Source organism: Ciconia boyciana, chromosome 1, assembly GCF_034638445.1.
Source record: "Ciconia boyciana chromosome 1, ASM3463844v1, whole genome shotgun sequence".
Classification (NCBI taxonomy): domain Eukaryota; kingdom Metazoa; phylum Chordata; class Aves; order Ciconiiformes; family Ciconiidae; genus Ciconia; species Ciconia boyciana.
The window spans coordinates 158,778,969-158,803,717 of NC_132934.1; the positions used below are offsets into that span (position 1 = coordinate 158,778,969).

Sequence of the window (24,749 nt, forward strand, 5' to 3'; positions counted from 1 at the left end):
TATTCAGCTGGGAGTAAGAGTACATTCCAGTTATACCAGTCATTTATCACAGTTCTGCCCCATACTTGTGCCAGCCAGCCGAGTAAATAAGTAACATGCATCTGTCACAAGAAGAGGTACAAACACTAGTATGTTCTGGAAGTCATCGTAAAAAAATGCTCAGATCTGACAATACATAAAAAACTCCTGGAGGGAATACAAATAGGAGCTGGAAAGGTAAAGACTGACAGCCCCCAGAGCCCTCATATTACTAGAGCAATTGCCTGCTACTGCAGAGGTGGTAAAGCTCTGCCTGGACAGTAGCACATGAGCTGGGTTTGCTTCTCTAGCCTGCAAGGGACTTGAAGATCTCTCTCACTCAATTACAAACAGAAACAGAAAATATGGGGTGTGCAGAGAATCATTTTCTTAATCTTCCCAAAAGAAAGTTCTCTGATAGGCTTTCAAGGACATTAACCTGACCACTGAAAACAGGAACACGCAGTACTGAGCACCTAGGAGAAAAGTATTTTGTTTGCCCATACTACAAAAAAACCCAACCAAACAAAAAATCTAAGCCTGCCCATGCCTCAGCCACACCGTGTCAGGCTGGTTTAGTTTTCTACCTCCAGTCACCACCAGCCGGCAGTGCAAAACTCCTCTCTTGATGGCCACTGTCATTTTTCCATTATTGTTCCCTGAGGTCCAGATAACCGTCTATTTTTGGAGAAGCAGACCTCCAAGAATTTAAGGTCTTTGCAAAGGTCAGTTGGTGATATGCTGTACTCTTCTTATCCAAGACCTTTGTTCAAGCAACAAAACATTTAACTCCCTCTTGCCTCATGTGCGGCTGTCTGTTGAAGAATCCCTGAATCTAAATAAAAAATGGAAGGGGAAGAAAGCATAATCATTAAATCAAAGGGTAACTAATATATTCTGTCCCTTCATTATGATAGTATATTTCCCATGTGGAGGGTCTTTTCAGCTAATTTAATGTCCTATAAAGGCTATTCAAAGGAAAGATTTACACAATAGTGAGAATGGGGAAAGATCAGATTTAACACCACAACTTTTAAATACAAAGATTTATCATAGTCTTAAGTTTTAAATGATTGGTTGATCTTATAAGACATTGTTCAAATATGCAATTGAAAGCTATTGGAAATATTCATTACACAACCCATAACAATAATGGTAATACTTGTGAAAGTTTAGTGTTGTCAGCTTAGCACATAAAAGTCAAGAAAACATCAAAGATACATTTCTTCTGTACATAAAACTACTGGCAAACTAAATTTAGGAATTTGTTAGGGATGCACTAGGAATCTGATGTTTTGTTTTAGCTATCTCTAAAAATGTCATTTATGCAGGTGTTAGCAGCTACTAACATGGAAATTATTACAAAGAGAACAAGCTGCAGAACAGCTGAAACTGTCACCTCCCTGTATCTCTCTTTCAGACCATCAGTTTGGAAGGTCTGGCTTTCATCCTGCCTTTTCTCATTGCCTTATACAAGGTTATGTTCAAACTGGGGAAATTAGAAATCACCTCTAAGTCAAACAGCGTCTGAAATCTGCCCACAAATTGGTTCTCTTTGTCCAACCTAAATTTCATAGCCCACAGAATAACAGTGTCATTCTTGCACAAGTGATCAAAAGTTAGGAGGAGTTCATCCAGGAAGGGATGGTTGTAAACTACATCAGCAGCCAAAATGTAGTCGAAGTGACAGGAAGACCTAGGAAAGTTCTTTTCCAGATCAATACCCCAAGACAATTCCTTAACACGGGGCTGGTGTTTGCATTTGAGCTTTGTATTTTGGAGAACATTGTGCTGAAGGTTTCCCAGCAGTTCTGGCAAGTCAGTGGCAGTCACAAGTGCACCTGTGACAGGGAGAAAATAAATGTAATCTTTGAATATAGTTCAAGACTTGAGTAAAAACCCATTCACAAAAGCCACTGCACAAAGAACTGATTTTACCAGGTAGCTCTCACTGAAGGGAACAGAACAATGCAAATGCTCCCAATAGCTCTTAGCCATTGTGCTTAAAATAAATATTTGGTTCCCAGTAGTTCTACTCTACAGATTGCCATCTAAATGCAGCTGGGGATGGGCGGGGAGAAATCAGATACTTACTGCATCTTGATATCATATTGGTTAAAAGTACAGTGAGTGACTAGGGATTGAAGAATACCAGTTACTGACTCCAAGACATCAGCATGAGACTTAAGCATTGCCTCAGGTTCTTTCCTTTTCGCATAGGAAGAAGCCTTCTCAGACTACAGAAAGCTAAAATTCTAGTAAAATGTAGAAGTCACTGATCTGGATTACTCTTGAGGAAGAATAGGCTACCACAAGGGAAAACACAACAGTGTCTGTAGCAGAAAAATCAAGTTGCTGATCAGTTGGCTGAAAGAAAATGCTGAACACAAATGGAAAGAAAGTGACCTGGCATTCAAGAGCTGTTTGGTCAATGGAAGGTGATGCATTGGTCATACCTACATCTGGCTTCATCTGGTTGCCACTGACACCCTCTGAGGCCACTAGTTTCTTATTTTGGTCCCCTGTTTTAACACTGTTAATGACAACATCAGCTACTGGGACCTCCTTTATTTCATCAATACCCTCACAGCTTTACAGAAAAAAATAACAGAGCAGGTTTCCAATCAAGCCTTTTGGAATTTACTTTTTCTTGCTCTAGGAAGCTTTCAAACAACAGCCTTTTAGAAGAACTGAGCTGCTTCCTTTGTCCTCAGTATTCATCTGAGAGATGTTTCCAAGAGCATAAGAGCAATGGCATGTACTTACCCAGTAAACTGGCTACTATGGAGACCAACCCAGTTCCAGCTCCAATTTCAATCACGTTTTTGTCAACTAAATTGTATTGTTTAGAATTAGTTTCCAAAAAATAACACAGAACAAGAGCCTGTAGGGGAGAGAAGCCATGAACATACTGAACAAATAAAGAAATAAATCCCTTCACTAAATATGAGTTGTCATTTAAAAGCATGCAAAAAATTCTTATCTGTTCAAAAATTCATGTCTCTTCAAATGAGCAATATTCATTCAAGCACTGTCCCTAAAGGATCACACTCACTATGATCTTTGAGCACTATAGGCTGACAAAATAAATGCCACAACATGCCTCAATATAGGCTTGCAAAGCATTACAGCCAGAAGGAACAACTGCAATTATCTAATCTGTCACGCTGCATAACATGAGCTATAAAATTCCAGTCAGCAGTTCCTGCTTATAACTGCACTTACTTCTGGTTGAGTTAAAATGTCCTTCACAAAGACACCTTGATATAAGGACTGCTTCTGAGAGAAAATCCACAACCCTTGTTAAGCTCTTCCAATAGTTAATAATTTCTAACAATAATTAATTACCATAATGATTCAAAAGGGACCAACAGATTTACCCCTTTTCTTCCAGTTCATTTTCAGTTTGTATGTGCTTACCTTGTTAAGCTTAGCAAACTTTTCTAGCAAACAAAGCCACAAAGAGCCCTCTAAAACAGAGTCCTTATATATGCATTTATAAACTGTGATTAAGAAGCTTCTTCAGCTTTTCTTCCCTGTCTCATACTGACCAGTGAGTTTTAGTTCAATGTTGAAATAGAAATTCCTAATTTTATTTCTCTGGTAAAGATAGTCTCTAGCTTATCTCCCACATTTTTTCCTAGACTTCGATAATTATATGGTCTCCATTGACAAGTATGTATGATGGTTGCCACATCTTCTTGCAACACAGATGACCATTTGGAAAGGCAATTATTAGTGGCTTAGTCTGCCACAGCAAAATTACACTCTTAGTTTTGCTTTTAACCAATTAAGAAATAGAAGGAAAGGAACAGGAGTACTGTTGACCCAATGTTGACAAGCTAGAAATTCAAACAAGGTTTTTGTTTTCTACCTCTTAATTCAGAGCAAAAAAGAGTAGGATCTTTTATGCGAACTTACATATATCTCATAAGCAACAAAGCTTTGATATAGAAATAAGTCTGTGAGTACCAGGACTAATTAAAGCCAGGTACCTAAAGACTGTGCCTGATGTTTGGCTGACATTTAAAAACACATTATTTTTAGAATTCCTGTTAGTTCTATATATTCCTATAATTTCTTCCCTCAGAGTTGTGCCATATTCTGTTGTAGAAACTGGCTGGCATGATCAAAATTTCTCTGGGTTAAATTAGGGAAACTTTGAAATCTGGCTTCCTTTCCATGAAACATACAGAAATTTTGTTTTCCTTAAAGTTTCTTCCCTCTCAACAAATTTGGCTGATGTTTTTTGGAATAGTTCAAATACTGCTGGATGGAACAGGAAGGGAGAACATGAAGAGACACAGACAGAAGGGTTGCCTTCCTTCCGCAGCAAAACTGGCTAAACCCTTCCAGAAAAAAAATATGCTTTTCAGTACAGCCCATGATTTTGTAAGAACAACTGGCAGTCAGCCAACCTTTCCTTGAAGATATGCACTGAGGCCACTAAGAGATATAGTATCAACGACTTGTCCAGGTCTGCTAAGACAAGGAAAATTGTTTGGAGTTCAAAACAGCAGAGTACGCTAACTCTCCTCAGCTGAACTATGGCCGTACTTCTTAAAAACAGTACGATCCTAGGAGGCTGATACCATTGGGACAGAAATGGAGCCTCCTGGGTTTTAGTCCTCTCCCTCCTTTAGGGGCTCCTGGAGATGGTTCTGTTTCAGGGATGTTCTCTGAATGTCACAAGTGTCAATGGTGCATTGTGGCACCTCCCTGACCACAGTGGTTTCTTTCACTCTTAATTATCTCATAACAGTCAGCTGCATTGCCCAGATTCAAAACCTTGAAGAAGGTTCTTTGTATGGTGGGCATGCTGATGGTTCTTATATCAAGACCCAAGGACAATAGTTCCCTCCCACTAGATTTCTGGCTGTTTAAGAAACTGAAAGCTCCAGCTGAACCTTTTCCCATGTCTCTGTATTTACAAGGTAAATGTGTTTCTCACATGAGTAGGTTGAGTAGCTTCTATGAGTGCTAATACCTTGTGAGCTCATACCTTAGCTGTTTCCACAACCTGGATCTGCCTGCTATACAGCCGTCTGTATTTACAAAATGTACAGAAATGTAATCATCATAAGACTGCCATATTTCCTTCAAAATATTCTTGTGATTTGCCAATAGGATCAAAAGTTACCGGTAGGTGAGGAGGGGACACAAGATCATACATCTTGTGTAATAGGGGCACAAACAAGAAATACCATTTAAGCTTTGAGAACCAGGAATCCATATGAAATTAGGCTAAATTCAGGTTTGGGATTTGCAGAATGGAGACAGAGAAGCACAGAATGTTTTCCTTGGGTTTACAACATACAACAAAACATATTTATCATGCAAAACAAATTAAAAGTGCTAAAAGAATCCAAAATTAAAAAATAACAATACTGCATAAATATTGTACCGATGGCCAGACGACTGCCCCGTAACAATCAGTGGCTTCTGTAATTCTTATCTCATGGCCAGCAAAGTGAAAGCCTTCCCAGGCCTTATGAGTTATAAGAGCAGGAAAAAAACGCCTTCTCATGATTTCTGCAGCTAGCTGTTCATCTTCTTTTTCCCCTGGAAGCAAAAGTATAAAAGGTCAAACATGCTGAGTGGACTGATAATGAAACTACCAATTTATATTGAAAAGATGATTTGAAGCAAGAATGTTGCTTGAATAGAATAGGTCAGAAAGGCCTACCCCCCGTATCATGACCACCTCCACGAGGAAGAAAAGACAGATTATAGTCATAGGCAACTCCCTCCTGAGCGGAACAGAGGGTCCAATATGCTGGACAGACCCTCCTCTTAGGGAAGTCTGCTGCCTCCCTGGGGCCCAGGTTAAGGATATGACTAGGAAACTTCCTAGCTTGGTACGGCCCTTGAACTACTACCCATTACTGCTCTTCCACGTGGGTGGCATTGAAACCACAACGCGTAGTCCAAGGGCGATCAAAAGAGACTTCAGGGCCTTGGGACGGTTGGTAAGGGAATCTGGAGTACAGGTTATTTTTTCCTCTCTCCTTTCAGTTGCAGGCAGCGACACTGGAAGAAATAGATGGGCCCAATCTATTAACATGTGGCTCCATGGCTGGTGTCACCACCACAATTTTGGGTTTTCCAATAATGGAATGGCCTACATGGCTCAAGGCTTGCTGGTGTCAGATGGGCTTCACCTTTCTCAAAGGGGGAAGAGGGTCTTTTTTCACAAGCTAGTGGGGCTCATTGACAGAGCTTTAAACTAGACTTGAAGGGGGAGGGGAATAATATCAGCCTTGCCTATGACAAGCTGTGGGATAACATGCCAAGATTAGAGGGACGGGATGCTAGCAAGGGCCCTCAGCCTGTTGCTCTGAGACATGCTGGCTACACTGCAGCATACTTGAAGTCTTATGGAGACGAGCCATAGGCTCCCGAGGTAATAGGAGCCAACAGGGAAACACCAGTGAAATACCACAAAGGAATTAAGGGGTGTTCCTCTAAGAAGGTGACATGGCCAACAGCCCAGCTGAAGTCCCCCTACACCAATGCATGCAGAATGGGCTACAAACAGGAGGAGGTGGAAGCCACCATGCTGCTAGAAAGCTACGACCTAGTTGCCATTACTGAAACTTGGTGGGACGCATCCCATGACTGGAGTGCAGCTCTCAATGGCCACAGGCTGTTCAGAAGGGACAGGCAAGGAAGGAGGGGCAGAGGGGTTGCCCTCTACATCAAGAAACGGGTAGAGTGTGAAGAGCTGTCTCTGAAGAATAGCCACGAGCAGGTTGAAAGTTTATGGGTAAGAATCAGAGATCGAGGCAACAAAGGGAACCTTGTGGTTGGTGTCTACTACAGGCCACTCAATCAAGGGGAGCATATTGACGAAGCCTTCTTACTCCAGCTACAGGAGGCATCATGCTCGCAGGCTCTCATCCTACTGGGGGACTTCAACCACCCCAACATTTGCTGGAAAAGTGGGACGGCGAGCCGTAGCCAATCAAGCAGACTCCTGGAGTGCATTGAGGATAACTTCTTAAGCCGGGTAACAGACAGGCCTACCAGAGGGGACGCGATACTTGACCTGTTGGTCACCAACACAAGCAAGCTAATCAGTGACATCAAGATTGGAGGCAGCCTGGCCTGCAGCAATCATGCACTGGTGGAGTTCGCAGTCCTGAGGGATATGAGTTAGGTGAAGAGTAAAATTAGGACCCTGAATTTCAGGAACGCTAAATTCCAGCTGTTCAAGGAGTTAGTCAGTAGTTCAAAAGTTAGTCAAAAGTTCACAGGCACTGGGGGAGGGGGGTGGTTGCGAGGAGTTTCATTCCAAGTTTCGGGTGGTTGTAGACCCATTCCTTAGATAAAACTCTTGTGACCTCTGGCCATAGATGGTAACTGTGCATCCTCCAACACGCTCTTCTCATCCCGTGCTAGCCGGACTTGCTGCACCTTATCTCGATACAATGTTTGAGACAGTACCTCTTTCAGTGTCTCACAAGACAATACCTCTTTTAGTCTCTCCTCCGAAAAGCTCTCCCCATCCCATGCTAGCCGACTTGCCGTTGCCATGCAAATCGCACCTCATCTCTCCACAATGTTTGAGACATTAACTCTTTCAGTCTCTCACAGATACCCAGGTGTAAGAACTCAGGAAAGGAAGGCAAGAGACCAGCATGGATGAGTCGAGACCTGCTGGTCAAACTAAAGGGGAAGAAGGAAATGCACAGGCAGTGGAAGCAGGGACAGGTATCCTGGGAAGAGTATAGGGATGCTGCCCGGTTGTGTAGGGATGGGGTCAGGAAGGCCAAGGTGCAGCTGGAGCTGAACTTGACAAAGGACGCAAGGAATAATAAGAAGGGCTTCTACAGATATGTCAGTCAGAAAAGAAAGGTTAAAGAAAGCGTACCCCCCCGATAAGCAAGACTGGCAAACTGGTAACAACGGACAAGGAGAAGGCTGAGGTGCTCAACAACTTCTTTGCCTCAGTCTCCACTGGCAGCCTCTCTTCCCACACCTCTCGAGTGGATGGACCACAAGACAGGGACTAGGGGAGCAAAGTCCCTCCCACTGTAAAAGAAGATCAAGTTCGTGACCACCTGAGGAACCTGAACATATGTAAGTCTATGGGACCTGATGAGATGCATCCCGGAGTCCTGAAGGAATTGGCTGATGTAGTTGACAAGCCACTCTCTGTGATATCTGAAAACTCATGGCAGTTAGGTGAAGTCCCTGGTGACTGGAAAAGGGAAACACTGCACCCATTTTCAGAAAGGGTAGTGTCGTGGTTTAACCCCAGTGGGCAACTAAGCACCACACAGCTGCTCGCTCACCCTCTCCCCCGCGGTGGGATGGGGGAGAGAATTAGGAAAAAAAAAGTAAAACCTATGGGTTGAGATAAAGACAGATTAATAGGACAGCAGAGGAAGAGAAAATAATAATATTACTAATAATAACAACAACGATAAAAGAATATACAGAACAAGCGATGCACAATGCAATTGCTCACCACCCACCGACTGATGTCCAGACGGTTCCCAAGCAGCGATCGCTGCCCCCAGCCAACTCCCCCCAGTTTCTATACTGAGCATGACGCCATATGGTATGGAATAGCCCTTTGGCCACTTGGGGTCAGCTGTCCTGGCTGTGCCCCCTCCCAGCTTCTTGTGCGCCTGGCAGAGCATGGGAAGCTGAAAAGTCCTTGAGTAGTATAAGCACTCCTTAGCAACAACTAAAACATCAGTGTGTAATCAACATTATTCTCATCCTAAATCCAAAACACAGCACAAGACCAGCTACTAGGAAGAAACTCTGTCCCAGCCAAAACCAGGACAGGTAGAAAGGAGGACCCTGGGAACTACCAATCTGTCAGCCTCACCTCTGTGCCTGGGAAGATCATGGAACAGATCCTCCTAGAAGCTACGCTAAGGCACATGGAGGACAGGGAGGTGATCTGAGACAGCCAGCACAGCTTCACCAAGGGCAAGTCCTGCCTGACCAACCTAATGGCCTTCTATGATAGAGTGACTACATCAGTGAACAAGGAAAGAGCTACGGATGTCATCTATCTGGACTTCCATAAGGCCTTTGACACAGTCCCCCACAACATCCTTCTCTCTAAATTGGAGAGAGATTGATTTGATGGGTGGACTGTTTGGTGGATTAGGAATTGGTTGGATGGTCACATCCAGAGGGTAGTGGTCAATGGCTCAATGTCCCCATGGAGATCAGTGACGAGCGGTGTCCCTCAGGGGTCCGTACAGGACCAGTACTGTTAAATATCTTCATCAATGACATAGACAGTGTGACCGAGAGCACCCTCAGCAAGTTTGCAGACGATACCAAGCTGAGTGGTGCGGTTGACATGCCTGACGGACAGGATGCCATCCAGAGGGACCTGGACAAGCTTGAGAAGTGGGCCCATGTGAACCTCATGAGGTTCAACAAGGCCAAATGCAGGGTCCTGCACCTGGATCGGGGCAACCTCTGGTATCAATACAGGCTGGGGGATGAAGGGATTGAGAGCAGCCCTGTGGAGAAGGACTTGGGGGTACTGGTGGATGAAAAGCTAGACATGAGCCAACCATGTGCGCTCGCAGCCCAGAAGGCCAATTGTATCCTGGGCTGCATCAAAGGAAGTGTGGCCAGAAGGTTTGGGGAGGTGATTCTGCCCCTCTACTCCACTCTGGTGAGACCCCACCTGGAGTACTGCATCCAGCTCTGGAGCCCTCAGCACAGGAAAGACATGGACCTGTTCGAGTGGGTCCACAAGAGGGCCACAAAAATGATCAGAGGGATGGAGTACCTCTCCTATGAGGAAAGGCTGAGACAGTTGGGTTATTCAGCCTTGAGAAGAGAAGGTTTCAGAGAGACCTTATTGCAGCCTTTCAGTACTTAAAGGGTGCTTATAAGAAAGATGGGGACAAACTTTTTAGCAGGGCCTGTTGCAATAGGACAAGGGGTAATTGTTTTAAACTAAAAGAGGGTAGATTTAGAACAGATATAAGGAAGAAATTTTTTAAAATGAGGGTGGTGAAACACTGGAACAGGTTGCCCAGAGAGGCTGTAGATGCCCCATCCCTGCAGACATTCAAGGTCAGGTTGGACGGGGCTCTGAGCAACCTGATCCAGTTGAAGTTGTCCCTGCTCATTGCAGGGGGGGTGGACATGACCTTTAAATGTCCCTTTCAACCCAAACTGTTCTATGATTCTATGAATGTGAATTACGTTTGTAAATAAAAATACATTTCACCGTTAATGGTTAGCATGATACATGGGAAGTCTCCTGAATTCTAACTGAAGTTCTCAGTTTATGACTAAGTAATTTCTTTCCTGTTTTGCCGAAGAAGCCAAGTTCATAAAAAGTAAAGAAGTGGATTGTTACTATATATTGCTTTCAATTTCAGCAATCCAAAGGAAATTTTTTACTTCTTTTTCCCTTCAAGAACAGCTGCCCTAGTAGAGACGCTCATGGTCTTATGTGCCTGGATTTTTTATTATTTTCCATATCCTTTTACTGTTCACTTTCCCCACATTATGGTTCTTTTTGACAGTAAACAAAAGGAGCTACAGTATCATTTATAAGTCTGTCACAAAACTTGTGAAATAGATCCTAGCAACACAAAGTATGACAGACAGGAGTGAAAGCACTAGTGTTGTCAGGAAAGCTTATCCACCCACCCCAACAGAGCCCTGTCAGAGGGATTCTTTCCAGTTGGCTTGATATCCTGAATGCCATCCCTGTTGCTAAGCGAAGGATATTTATGATAGCTAACATAATCCCGGATAACTCTTCTAACAGGAGAGGATTCATTCTTTTTTAGCTGAATACCAAGCCAGTTTCAGTTTTGCCATCATCACACAAAGCTGCACCACAATGTTACAAAAAAAATATGTAAGTGAAGCTGTCCAGAGCATTTGCTTAGCAAAGACTAGAATCATTCCAAGTTTTCACAGGAAATTTGCTTTCACAGCCAACTATGATCTCTTGGCAAATTAGCTAAAGCAAAACATGTTTACAAGCTACACCTCCTAGAAAGTATGCTAGAGATTTAGATAACTAGGTTACCATCTTGTCCAAAGCAGAGTTTCTGTATCAAGCCTGCAGTTACCATCGAAATCACAGATCTCAAGATCAGGATCTGCATGAAAACTGCAGGCCCAACGGCTATTAAAAATGAAAACATTCATGTTTTCATCAGCATAAAACACATTGGTCTACTGAGGAGTCTTCATGTTTTCTTCCCCCTTGAATCACTGCAGCCACAGGACACAATGGCTTCAAGTGTTGCCATTTGCTCTGCCATATGCTTCAGAATTTTTATTGCCACAACCTATTGACAAAGTCTCTCTCCCTTCCTTGTGATAGAAGGACCAAGGAACAAAAGCAGGGGTGAACAAAGAAAGAGATGATACCAAACAAAAACACATCAGTAAGATGCTCAGGCTCTTTAGCCAGTGCTTTAAGCTTGTAACTCAACTTACTCTAAGCATCAGAGGAAACTAGAGAATAGCAACAAGCAAGGAAGAAAAAGCAAAATTGTTCATGTTCAATCTTAGTATGTTGACAGTAAGACAATCTGAAAGTTAAAAAAACAGACAAACAAAAAAACTCAACAAAAAAAAACGTAACCAACCCACGGTACCCCAAAAATTTATTGGGGTGGGGGGAGGGAACCCTAATCATGGGATACAGCAAAATTAAAAATAATGTAATGCATATACTACTGGAAAAAATATAAACAGTCTAATTTTATAAAGGTAACTTAAATAAAACAGTCAACAATGAAGCTATGATATTTTAAGATGTTAGGAAATAAGTAGTATGTGGCAGCCCTTTACATCTTCTGCAAGCCTCTAATGTTAACTTGAGAGAAAACACATGTGTCATTGTGCCTGCAAGAAGGGAACTCTGCACAAACATGAGTTAAGTGCCAGAGAAATGCTGCTCCAGGGCAAAATGAATCTTTTCTTATGAAAGAATTAATATGAAGCTGTCTTATTACACATATCGTAAGTGTATTTAATATATCATCCTGTTTCCAGGCATACCAGATATAGCCTGCTTTTAATCTTCTCTGATTGCTTAGAGCAGTCTGATCTTGTTCTGTGATCAGTACTAGCTGTGGAAGTAAAAAGCTATTCCTTCTATTACCTCCCAATTACAACCATTTTTCTTGATTCTTCCTCCCTTGACATCTGTTTTGGATCCAATTTTGTTGAGAAGCCGTAACTTATTAAGTCTTAACTTATAAAGCTTCTGCCAGAAGATCTATAAAATTTTAGCAGTATTACAGCTACCCCTCTAGTGCTCAATAAACATTTCCCACCTATTCCCTACATTATCAGCAATCTTTCTACTTAAAGCTTGCATAGCACTTACACTAACAGAGTTTGTAGGCCAGTGCTCCCTACCTGAGCTAAACTGTCCACACCCCTGAAAGAAGAATCCCAAATCTGCTGATTAATAACACCATTTAAATCTTTGGCCATCTCATCCCTTTGGTAATCCCCCAGGTGGGTTACCTGGAGAAGTTTACGTAATTTTTATATGTTTGTTTTCCCCATAAGAAGATCGTACTATTGTGGAGAATCAAAAACAGTATTTGTTTCATCAGAGATGTCACACAGTAGACAGGCTTCAAAACCCTAATGAGAAATTTTATCAGGACCAGGATGCTAATGATTCTGACAGAGTGCTGACAAAATAAGGAATGCAGACTTTTAGTCAGATTTGCTTACTTATACACAAGTTTCCCTTCATACTGCAAAAGGCACTCTTCTGTTTTCTGCTTTGTATCTTTCAGAATAACTTCTTGTGGGACTGCACAAAAGGAAAGAAGTTAATTTTTCTGTATCTGCCTTCAGAGCAGTCAGAACAGAAAAATAATGAACTAGTGGGAAATCTTTCAAGCAACAAGAAAATTTTTATCAGAGTAAGCAAAATCCAAGTGAGATGAAGTCTTTTAATACCTGCAAACATTGAGAAAGTTCTGCTGGTATGTTGATCAAACTAGTTTCTTGATAACAGATATAAAAAGCTGATTGGAAGTTATTCTCCTGGAAGTGTTTCTCTCTGTGTTAGTCCATATTCTCTTGTTCAGAAAGAAAAATTCTTGGAATTATGACTCAATGAATGGATTTTAATGATTTTAATGACATTTTAAGACAAGATCTGACTCATCAGTAGAATAGGGTCAGACAAGAGAAGAGGAGGCTTGACTGACCTGGCTCTCAGTTCTTGTAAGAATGGAAGGGCATTTCCAGCAATACTACTTGAGCACCCATACTAAATTGTCAGAACTTAAAGGTCTGCTAGGACTGGTTCCTCCCTTCTTCATTTGCCTGGGTTTGACCAGGTAGGTTTGCCCTCAGTCCTATTCTGTGATTTGGAGAGGTGTGGAAGTGGCATATACATAGAATAACTTTCTTCAGCCTATTAATCTCTTTGCATGAGCATGTATACACAGAAACCACTGGAGTTTCAGGCGCTACAACCTTATTTACATTAAGATGAGGCAGTATGATCCTGTTGAGGTAACATATAGAAATTGAGATAATTTTTGTTAGTGAAACAGATAGCGTTCCTTTGGTCTTGAACTTTTGTTCACAAAGAAGTTCTCATCTATAGATATCCCAAATTCTCTTGAAGAATTTGAATGTCTCTAAGTTTCTTAAGACTTTCTGCCTAATAGGTTAATTTCTTATAGCGTTCTTTGAAATATTTCAGGTAAAGTATTATCATAAAAGTCTAACGTCTTTGGAGCATGTTCTTTGAACTCCCTTGATTTTAAGTTAATATCAGGGCTGAGGGAGAAAAGTCATATACTGCTGACGCATCTTGCACTATTACCAACCACATGATTAACAAAGCAGTGTAAACATCATTCTCAAAGGCAAAGCAATCATCGTTATTACAACTGAAATGCGAACATAGTTTTCCAAAGAGACATACTAAATCATGTGGAAGACTGGAGTTATGAAGTCAGTGGCAGGTTAGTTAAACATGTGTCGAGCTACAAAATCTTATGTAGGGAACCAGACGATTTTGCTGACACATTCAAATGTCAAATGAAATGTTTTATATTAGAACAAAACCTAAAGAAAGAAAAGGACGTGAGTTCTGCTGAGGCAGAGTTGGAGAAGTCCTTCAAGTGAGGAAGGGAAGGTAGAAGGAAAATAACAGGAGGCAGACCAGGTCAGAATGGAACAAGTTGCAAACTGCAGCATCTTTTTCTTTGACAATGAAACAAATCACACGAATGGACCTTAGGCTATCTGTATCTGCATACTTTTTGCTTGGAATGAGTAAAAATAGTACCTGTTTAGAAACGTGCTACATAATCAGCTGTTCCCTTTACCAATTGCTTCATAAAATCATGGTTGGAAGTATACAGCTCCATCAGGAAATAGTAACCTTAAAATTCGGTTGGGTATCTTCCATCAATTAATAGCATATCTTAAATCTCTCACTGCATAACTAATGATACTGCCTACATTAATGCATTCTCCACTGAATAAAAAGGGAACAGAGACAGGCACTGTTAAACAGCACTTAAAATGCAGGAAAAGCAGCAAAGACAAGGGGGTTGAATTAAAATTATATTTAAAAAAAATAGATACCACTGTCTAGATACCTGAATTAAAATGTGGCTAAAAAAGGAAGTACAATTACGCTTCCACATAAAAGCTGTGAAGAATATACTAGCAGTCAATATCTCCATTTTCAGATGCATTCACAAACAGCACACAGGTAACAAAACATCCTCCAAGTACTTTGCTAATGGATTAGGACAGCATTAATCCAGAAACAATAGTTTCACCCAATGATTCATCAAAACAACCTACAGGGGGAAAAAATACAGATTAGTCTCTTTCAAGTGCTGGCCTGACCCTACTTATTAATATCTTGAGGTCAAATGGTGTCACAGCCCAAGGTGATAAGGAAATAAGACCCAGCCGTGTTCTGCTTCTCTCCTGCTTTGATGGATCTTCTCCAGCTGGCAAAAGGAATGAAATCCAAGCCTTCAGCATGAACTTGACCTGACAGAGTTCATCCCTACAGCAACATACTCTCCCTTCTTCAGAAGCTGTGTACTTTCATCTATAGAGTTTAGATTTAAAATTTACCATTTAGACTTGTACTTACAAATATTTTAAGAACCATGTATCAACAGCTGTGAAGACGTACATGGTTCCTCTAAGACTTCTCAGCAATTGCCTCTGAGTTTGATGAACACAGGAGGACTACCTGTGCTGACATTACTGATTGAGTAATGCATGAGAGAAAGTTCCAACAATTCATGATAGCCAGGACTCTTCAGATCTCCCCACTCTGGACACACAGAACAGGAGTCACCAAAAGTAAAGATTCAAGATGTATTTTATATATATCAAAGTAAAGATTCAAGAGGTGTTTTATATAGATAATATATATAATATACATTACATATATTATATATACATTTATATTTTTATAATAGCTATCTATATATCCCAATGTCAAGAAGATACCTGCAGAAAGGTCAATAAGGGAACAGATCTGCAACCAGTTCTGTAACTGTAAGAGATGACTGGAGAAGAGTTACATTACTACACTGATAGGAATCATCAGAAGGTAGCCCTGTGAATCCATCTGGGTATTTCCAATGGCTCAGAAGAAGTTTACCCCAAATCTACATTAGGTCCCAATTCTAAGGGACTCTGGAGTCTCACAATTTTTACTGAGCTGCTGACATCTCAGGATCAGAGCCCTGGTCTTGCAAGCATTACAGATGGCTCCATGGAAACATACACAATCCTGAATCACAGAATAGTCCCCAGATTCCAGATGGTATCACTTTAGTATCTTTATTTCATTCAACTTATTTCTATTTCATTCCATTCCATTACAGCCGAAGGACCCTTAAAGGAAGGGGAGGGGGGGAAATCTAATCATGCCCTTGACTTTCCAGAAGTCAGATGTAACCTACACCTTTCTAAGAATATAAAGCAAAGTACTGTTCCAGTACTTATCTAAATTACAAAGTCAATTTTTCCTTACTTCATCCCTACCTACAGAGGGAAATGATCATGTAACTGAGTGTAGGCATTCCAGTACATTCATTACAAGCTCAACGTGCTGAAGTGATGGCAATGATGAGGTATATTATATTGATTAATCTCAGATACTACGACAGGGTAATATAATGCTTGAAACTTTATACTTTGAAATGCAGAAATACAAAACTGCCACCCACGGGCAGCCTCTTCTCAGCCAAGAGACAAGATGCACTTAGCTCAGAACATGAGGAGACAAGAACAGGAGAGGGGTATGTTCACAGTATCCAGTCTATGTATTTACCCAGACTTGAGAGGTGCATTTTCAATTTGAAATTCATACCACTGACATCCCAGCCCCATCCAAGTCACAGGTCATCCAAAACCATTAGAAGGCTGAAAATAAGAAGTACCATACTCAGATTATCTCATGAAATCATAATCAGATTATCTCATATCATAGTCAGATTATATCATATCATGGTCAGATTATCTCATTATTATCTCATAGTCAGATTATCTCATTATCTCATGAAAATATAATGAATTCAAATGTGCCAAGTACTTCCCTTGTTACTTCATCATGTTCGTCTGTCATTGAAAACATCTTCAGGTCTAGGTACAGCAGCTATTTAATCTCTAAAGATAACAATGATTTCCCTTTGATTACAAAAGTAGACTGCGTTCTTAAATTAGATGATCTAACGTACATTATAAAAGGCTGACCGCCAATTTCCTGATAGAGAGGAAGGCTCTGGATGAGTAATTGAGACACTCTAAGACATTGTCTAGTCTAATCTCTCACATCTCTTACCTTGCCCGGTCAAGAGGGCTTTGTGCCATTGAAAGCTCTTATTTCCTTGTAATGACATGCCAGAACACGCCAGGTACCGCAGCTGGCAGAACGGATGGGACTCAACAAAATGCCTGCCAATTTTCCCCTACCAATAATTCTGGATTTCTAAAATATTTATTTGAGGAAAGGACCTGAAAGTAACCTAACAAGACCAATCCATGCAAACATACCACCTTTTTCATGTGGCAGTTGAGAAATATTTAATTTATTGTTGAAATGCAGTTATTGTAAAGGGGAAAGATGTGAAAACAGAAAAGACAGACAGATGGCTGAGAGGGAAGATTATGTTACAGACTTCTCTACAGAGTTAACACATGCTTTGATTGTGTGTTGCCTCCAAATCTGTCCTATCCGCATACAAGAAGTTTCCATTTGAGTTTAGTAATGTCCTCAGCAAAAGTGGGTCTACTTGTGGGGAAGAGAAAAGGAACACAGAAGTGTTAAATCAAATTAGTACACCTGATGTTTACTATAGTATTTGAGTGCTCCCACTTTCAAACAAAAGAGCTCAGAGATAAGTTACTATAAGATAACCAAGAGGTAAATTCAGAGAAGAGGTATTTTTAGACTATTCTGATTTGCTGTGAAGGTACAGTTTAGCTCTAGTAACTCCTTAATTGGGTTATACTCAAGTCTTATTCCACACTACCTCTTTTAGTCTTTTTTTTGTTTGGAGACAGCTTGTTGCCTAAGAGGAGTAGAATTTGAGTGCTGATGTTTCAGGTCAATCCTGCAGTGAAGAAAAAAAAATGTAGGTAACTAATGGTGTGACTTCCATGAGTTTGGGGGTGGGGCGGGGAGGGGATGTTAATGCGTTTGAGACAAGAATTAATGGAAGAGGTTGTTCGGTTGTTTTAGTTTTTTTTAAAGACAGAAGCATAATTCAAAGCTAAGAGACAAAAGAGAGGAAGATGAAACAAGGGAAGGCAGGTGGTGGGAAGATATAGCAAAAGTGTCATTTATATATAGTATAAATAGGCTCATTTTTTAACCAGCACTGTTAATTGCAAAGTCCCCTATATAAAGAATGGTTCAGCAATTTAAGCACTCAGAAAATGGAGGAACTGGGTGCTGGACCTTCCTCAGAAGGATTCAAATTCACAACTCACTCTCCTGAGGGGTGTGTTCCAGCCACCCTACAGAACCAGGTGCTTCCACTCCCCTTCATCACCACCAGAGCTAGGCCATCAGGAAACCAGGATTGCAAGAATCATGCTAGAAGGACAACAAGCAAAAGCCCAACTATGAATTGGGCACTCAGTTGTGAAGAGGCAGACTTGGGCTCCACGTCTGGTCCCAGGATGTTTTTCACATTTTACAGCAAAGTCTTTGAAGTCAGTGGAAAAGTGTCAGTGGGGAAGGGAGTGAGAATGATAAGTATCTTTAGAAGTAACCAAGGAAATAGGAATGAGACACTAAGTCACTCCCTCTTCCCAGTTGAATATCTTAACTTCTAAGTTACAGGGTGTCCTGGTTTTGGCTGGGTCAGAGTTAATTTTCTTCCTAGTAGCTGGTCTTGTGCTGTGTTTTGGATTTAGGATGAGAATAACGTTGATAACACACTGATGGTTTAGTTGTTGCTAAGGAGTGCTTACACTAGTCAAGGACTTTTCAGCTTCTCATGCCCTGCCAGCACGAAGCTGGAAGGTGGCACAGCCAGGACAGCTGACCCCAACTGGCTAAAGGGCTATTCCATACCATATGGCGTCATGCTCAGTATAGAAATTGGGGGGAGTTGGCCAGGGGGCAGCGATTGCTGCTTGGGAACTGGCTGGGCATCAGTTGGTGGGTGGTGAGCAATTGCATTGTGCATCACTTGTTTTTTATGTTCTTTTATCATTATTATTATTATTACTTTCCCTTCCTGTTCTGTCCTATTAAACTGTCTTTATCTCAACCCACAAATTTTACATTTTTTTTTCCTGATTCTCTCCCCCATCCCACCCTGGGGGTGGGGGGGCAGTGAGCAAGAGGCTGTGTGGTGTTTAGCTGCCTGCCAGGTTAAACCACAACACAGGCTTAGGCTGCTTCTCACTTGCCTCCATTCCAACTATGTCCCATTTAAGGCACCTTTTGGACTCCACCCAGAGACTTGAAATGATGGCAGGAATTGCCATCAATTAGTACATCTGTCAAGCAGGGTCAGTAGAAGGAGTGTGTCCCTCCTAAAATGCTGGGAGATATGTGAAGGTTACTAGGTCAGCATTTTCTCAGATATTTATGGATTAAAAACTGAGCCCTGGCCAAGTAAGTGAGACGATGGAGTGTCAAGGACAAGTACGCCTTGCAAACTTGCTCTCCTCCTTGTGTGTCAGAAACAAAATTATTCTGGGGTGAATTTATATAATGCAACTGTGGTAAAGTAGTTTAGTATCCCAAGAAACAAAGATGGGAGTGGCAGAATCTGATCTCAGAAAAGTTTAGCCGAGGAGAGTTAAAGGTAATGATCAAGACAAATCACAAGAGGAAAGAAAAGAGACATCTAATGATGCAGGTGTGATGGAAAACTGATTGGATAAAGACACCAGAGGAAAGATTAGACTGGGTGAGGACCTACCTGTAAGCTGAGAACCAGTAGTAATGTGAATCATGAACAAGAATAAGGAGTTTTAACCAGGAGAACTTGTGACAAGCCAATTAAGAAGGAAAGGGGAAGGCTCCGAATATAAAGAGGTCAGACTGGAACTTGCAGAGAAACTGAACTGGAATAAGAACCCTGAGAAACAGAGATTGAGACTGGGCAGGTGAAGTTAATGAAATGGCAATGGGGAAGGCGGTAGCAGAAAAGGATGAGAACAAGGAAGGCCCCAGGCTCAGTGTGATCAAGCAGGTAAGTCTCCGTGCAGCAGATTCAGCACCCTTCACGTCCAGAACCTGGCATGGAATTTAACATGCCAAAGCCTGGTGTCAGATGAAACTGTAAAGATATCCCATGTTCCGTTCATGTCTCCTCATCCTCTTAAATGAGTGTTTCTAGACATGGAAGAGAACCACCTGCTATTGTTATCAACACAGTTACTCTGTTAGCTAAGTAGAATATATTTCTGTATTTGATCTAAAGATTCTGCCCTACCAACTAATTCTGCATACATTGACCTAATGTCCCAGAACTCAATTTATTTTCATAATTCAAAAGCTAAAGAAATTACATGCAGACTCACTTCTCCTCACTCTGACTCCTGCATGAAGAGTATCAATATTAGAGAGCCAAGCTTGCAGAAGCATAGAAATGACTGTGCAACTTTACCTCAGCCCTTGTGTACTACAGAATACATAATGACAGTCATCAATATTTCAGTCTTCAGTAGCTCTACCTTTAATATTTATTCTTCTAGATATTTCTTCTCCCAACAATCATGCTTCATTGCATATGATCAACTTGAGCTCTCTGTTCAAGCCAGAATTACACAATAGGAAAGGGAATTGCGTTAAAGAAAATCTCCAGATTAAGGCACTTGAACAGTGCTTTGTGGAGCAGCAATCTATACCAATCCCTATCAGCCATCTTCTTGTGCAATATCAGCTTTCCAGAGAAGGTCATAAATTTGGGGTACTTTAAAAAAAACTATTTGAAAGTAAAATAACAAACATTAGTTTCAGTAAGCAAATAATTAGTTTTAAGTATTGCAATCATGCCCGAAGCTCCACCTTGCTTTGCTGAACAGGTAGCAAAGCAAAACCAGATGCTAAGATCTCTTGAAAAAGCCCCAAAGCCTGGCTCTACATGGACCACAGCTTGGCTAAGATTTTAAAGAAAAATATTATGGAAAATAAAAACTTTTAAAAAAACCTCCTTCTTTCACATTCAGCTGTAGAACATAACTAGACCCCATCCCAAAACAACACTGCACTTGCCCTAAAACCTTGTCTACTCCTGGTGACCCCGAAAAAGGAGATTACTTGTGATGCTTTAGGATCTTGAAATATGTGCAACCATGAACTTGCTTAAGAGAAAAAGCTGCCAACAGCCCCGAAAGTATTTGAAGATTAGGTTTGAGGTTGTCTAGACAGAAACCAAGCTTGTAATAACCAATTCTCCTTAACTGACACCCCGCAAACAAACCTCTTCTGAATAGCTTGATCGTAGTCATGGCTTCATTCCCTGGAACCAGTCGCAGGCAAATATCCGGAGGCCAGATGCCAGGCACTGGTAGGAAACTGCCAGGACCAGAGTATGCTGGTACAGCAGATACTTACTGCGTAGCTAGAATACTACAACAGCGCTATCTGTTGTATTTTCTGTACAAGTGCCATAAACACAATTCTTCAGAGAAAAACAATGAGAAGACAGATCATTGTCAGCAAGACATCTTGTTCTTTATACTTAACAATATTCCTAGGTGCAACAAGAAAATATAGTGAAATAAGAAACATTTTACCTTCTTGTCTTTCCAATTCTCTTATCAGTTCATTTTGTAGATGATTATGTTGTGATGATGTCAAATCCATACTATGCCACAAAACCTGGGACAGAGAAACACAAGCCTGCCTGAATAAAATGACTTTATTTCTTTTTCCCCACATAACACTTCACAAAAAAATTAAAATTATTTTTACATGTATTATGCTATAATTTACTTCTATTGATAATAAAGACATGTAGACATGTAAATATCAATATTCAAAGCATAAAAGAACCAGAAGCAGCAAACTAGTTCAACTGTTCTACTCTCAAAGATAGGAAAAAGCAAGTAGATTTTAAAAAAAAAAAAAAAAAAGAAGAAGAGCTTTGCTAAATGGTTAAAACCATTTTATGAAATTTTAAAATTAGAATCAATTCAAATCAGGGTTGGTAGGCTTATAAATGATTGAAAGGAAAGGTAGCAACAAATGTCTGAGAAGAAAAAATGCACCAAAAGGATCTAATCTTGTTTGAATTAATTGGCTTGGAAGGGAAGGAAACAACCTATTAGTAAAAGTTGCACATGAGAATAAGTAGGAAGTAGGATCTATAGGCAACATGCAGAACAGAATGTATATGTGCATATATAAACAGACACAGAACATGCAGACTCAGGAGAAAAAAGTAATAAAAGTATGACAGAGGACAATACAATTTTCAGCTGTCTGCAGAAAAGCAGACAGACAACCAATAGTCTCCAATTCCTGATATTTTACAGTCAGAAAAACACTGAGTTCACAGAAAAATAAAAATTATCAGAGCACTGGTTTATTTTTAAGCTCTTGCACTGCTATATGGAAATTTGACTGATTTTTGCAGGAATGGTTACAGGCAGCATATGATTAATAATCTACAGATGTCTAAACACCCAATAGGGATGCAATTAAATAAGGCAATGGGTGAAGGACTATATCTAGTATTAAAAAAAAAAAAAAAAGCAATCAAAGTAAAAACATATGCTGAGTATCAATAAAACTTCCTCACACTGCAAAGCCTTAAGCAGGTTTTCCTCTCAAAACTTCAGACAAAAGAGGACAGTATAGAACAGCCCTGTCTTGTTGGAGAGGATGCATCATACTCTCTTGACTTCACCCTATAGAAGACACACGGGTTTAATGTTTAACTTCACTACCACAGTGTCAGCAGCCATTAACCTATTTGAAGGTGAAAAATAACTTAGGGGGCTTCTACACATTACCGTAACACATAGAACAAAAATACTGCTATTATATTTATGTCTATCTATGAACTTAGCAATAGTAACATCACCACATGGGGAACAGAGAAGAGATTCAATGGGATTCAAAACCTTTGTATGCATCTTCGGAATGACAAGTAGCATTACAAACTACTGGGACATTAAGCAGTAAATGTTACACACATCCATCAGCTTGTCATCTACCTCAGAAGTATAAAAAAGACAAATTTTCTTCCCATTAGAAGATAAAAATAACAGGTTAATAATCAGTCCCTTTGCATTCTGAAGGACAAGCAACGTGGCACTACAAAATCACCCTAAAAGGGAAAACCTTTGTATTTTGTGGTCCTCTACATTTTTTTTTTCCTTCTAAAAATATCCTTTGATGCTCACTGAACTACACAACTACCTGTCTGACTTAACACAAGAATTCAGGAGTACTACAACCAACTGAACAGCACAGAACAGCTCAGTTGCCGAGTTACGCTGTTTAAAGTAAATGATACAACGTAATTTAGAGTAAAAGACACGGATAAGTGAAACACCACTGGCATCCACTGTGTTTCAGCCAACATTACCTGAATCTCTTGCAGCTTTCCAAAGATGGTACTCAAACAGAAGAGTCCTTAACCGCCCGGTCGTTTCCCTCCCAGGCAGAAGTGTGCTCTGAAGCGTGTGTCACGCATTGCCAACATCCCCACACCAGAAGCAAGAATAAATCTCGACAGCTGCAGCACGAACACACAGTGGGCACCACGCACTCCCTGACGTAAGGGAGCAGATTTCGTAACAGCAGCAGGCACCCAGTCAAGGGAGCACCAACCAACAAAGTAACCAACTTCGGAGTATTTTTTACAAAAGTAAGATAGCAGCACAGTGTTAGTAACCACTCACTGTTACTAAAAAGTAACCAAAGAGCTAAATATCATTCTTCAGAGTCAAAGGGGTCTTCCAAGCGCCGAGCGCAATTCACTAAGCGGCAGGGGTGCGTTTGTGGCAGGGGTATATAAATGTGTGCTCGCGTTGGAATGCAGAACTGTAACAAGGTACACAACCCCCAAAATCCTAGCCCACTTTACCCCATGAGACAGCTGTGAACGTGCATAATTATACACATACCACCCCTCTTTTGTACATGCAAGATGTACATTCGCTCAATGGATCACAGCCACTTACTGCCATGGGAACAAATACAGGTATCTTTAAGACTTCCCTTATTTAGACTGTAACCAATTCAGGACAGGAACTGTCTCTTACTTTACAAAGTTTTTAGCAAAATTAGACTTCAACCTCAACTGGGGTTTCTAGGTGCCATTGAAAAATAATAAATTATTGTACAAAAATACTAAATGAGCCCTACAGAGAACTGAAGGTCTCTGTACTTTTACCATACTTGGTAGGAGAAATTTATAGGAGCTCTTCTACATCTAGAAACGATCAAACAAATCACCAAGACCTGATCTACACTTGTAAAGCAAAATACAGTAATACTAATGAGTGATTTACAAAACACTGCTGTAAACAGCCTGTCCAGGCTGAGAATTTACTTAAAATAAGTAAATTCTTATTTTTAAGTAAATAAGGGGAGGCTACTGTTTCATACAAAACTTAATTGTATGGACTTGGACTTTCAAACAATGAAAAAATGAGAAACGAAGTAGAAATATTAAATGAGAAGACAAAAGAAGCAAGGAGGAAGACTAAAATGTAATGTAAGAACCCAAGTTTGATTGGCAGCATTCAATGCTTTTCCATCTTAATCCACAGGAGCTATAAATAAATTGTACAATCATTGAGAGAGACAGGTGAGGCAGGGGGGAAGTCTGAGCCCAACACATTGTTTCTCTCAAATTAATCCAACATGAGTGCTACAACCAGTGGGCACCTCTGAACACCACTTTTGCAGACAAATTCTGTCTTTGGACATGGTCACGTAACTCCAAATCTAGAAACACGACATTTACATTCAGAACATAAACAATTACAGCACCTCAGATTATATAAGGACTTACAGTACCATATGATTTTCTGTGAGATTTTATGAGGGCTGACATTGTCTCATGAAGGGTTCGATAAGCAACATTACTTTGAGCACAAAACTTTCAAGACAGGCATAGTGAAGGGAATAAGGAAAATGAAACTAATTGAGCCGATTTTTCTTCTCTCAATACCTAGAAACAATCCAAGTCGCTTTCAAAATTTCATTTAAGTTTAAAGTTAAGGAAGCAACAGATTGTGTGTGATTTTTAACAGCTATCTCCCCTCCGTTAGAA

At 40.6% G+C, this 24,749-nt stretch overlaps 1 protein-coding gene across 1 annotated transcript; it reads right to left on the reverse strand.

Moving 5' to 3' along the window:
* Positions 1 to 1,434: 1,434 nt before the first annotated feature.
* Positions 1,435 to 23,626, reverse strand: LOC140649084 (protein-lysine methyltransferase METTL21E-like). Its single transcript, XM_072855804.1, is given in 6 exon segments — positions 1,435 to 1,859; positions 2,785 to 2,902; positions 5,423 to 5,580; positions 21,256 to 21,365; positions 23,055 to 23,204; positions 23,556 to 23,626. Coding segments are annotated over 6 exon segments (1,032 nt in total).
* Between the last annotated feature and the right edge of the window lie 1,123 nt (positions 23,627 to 24,749).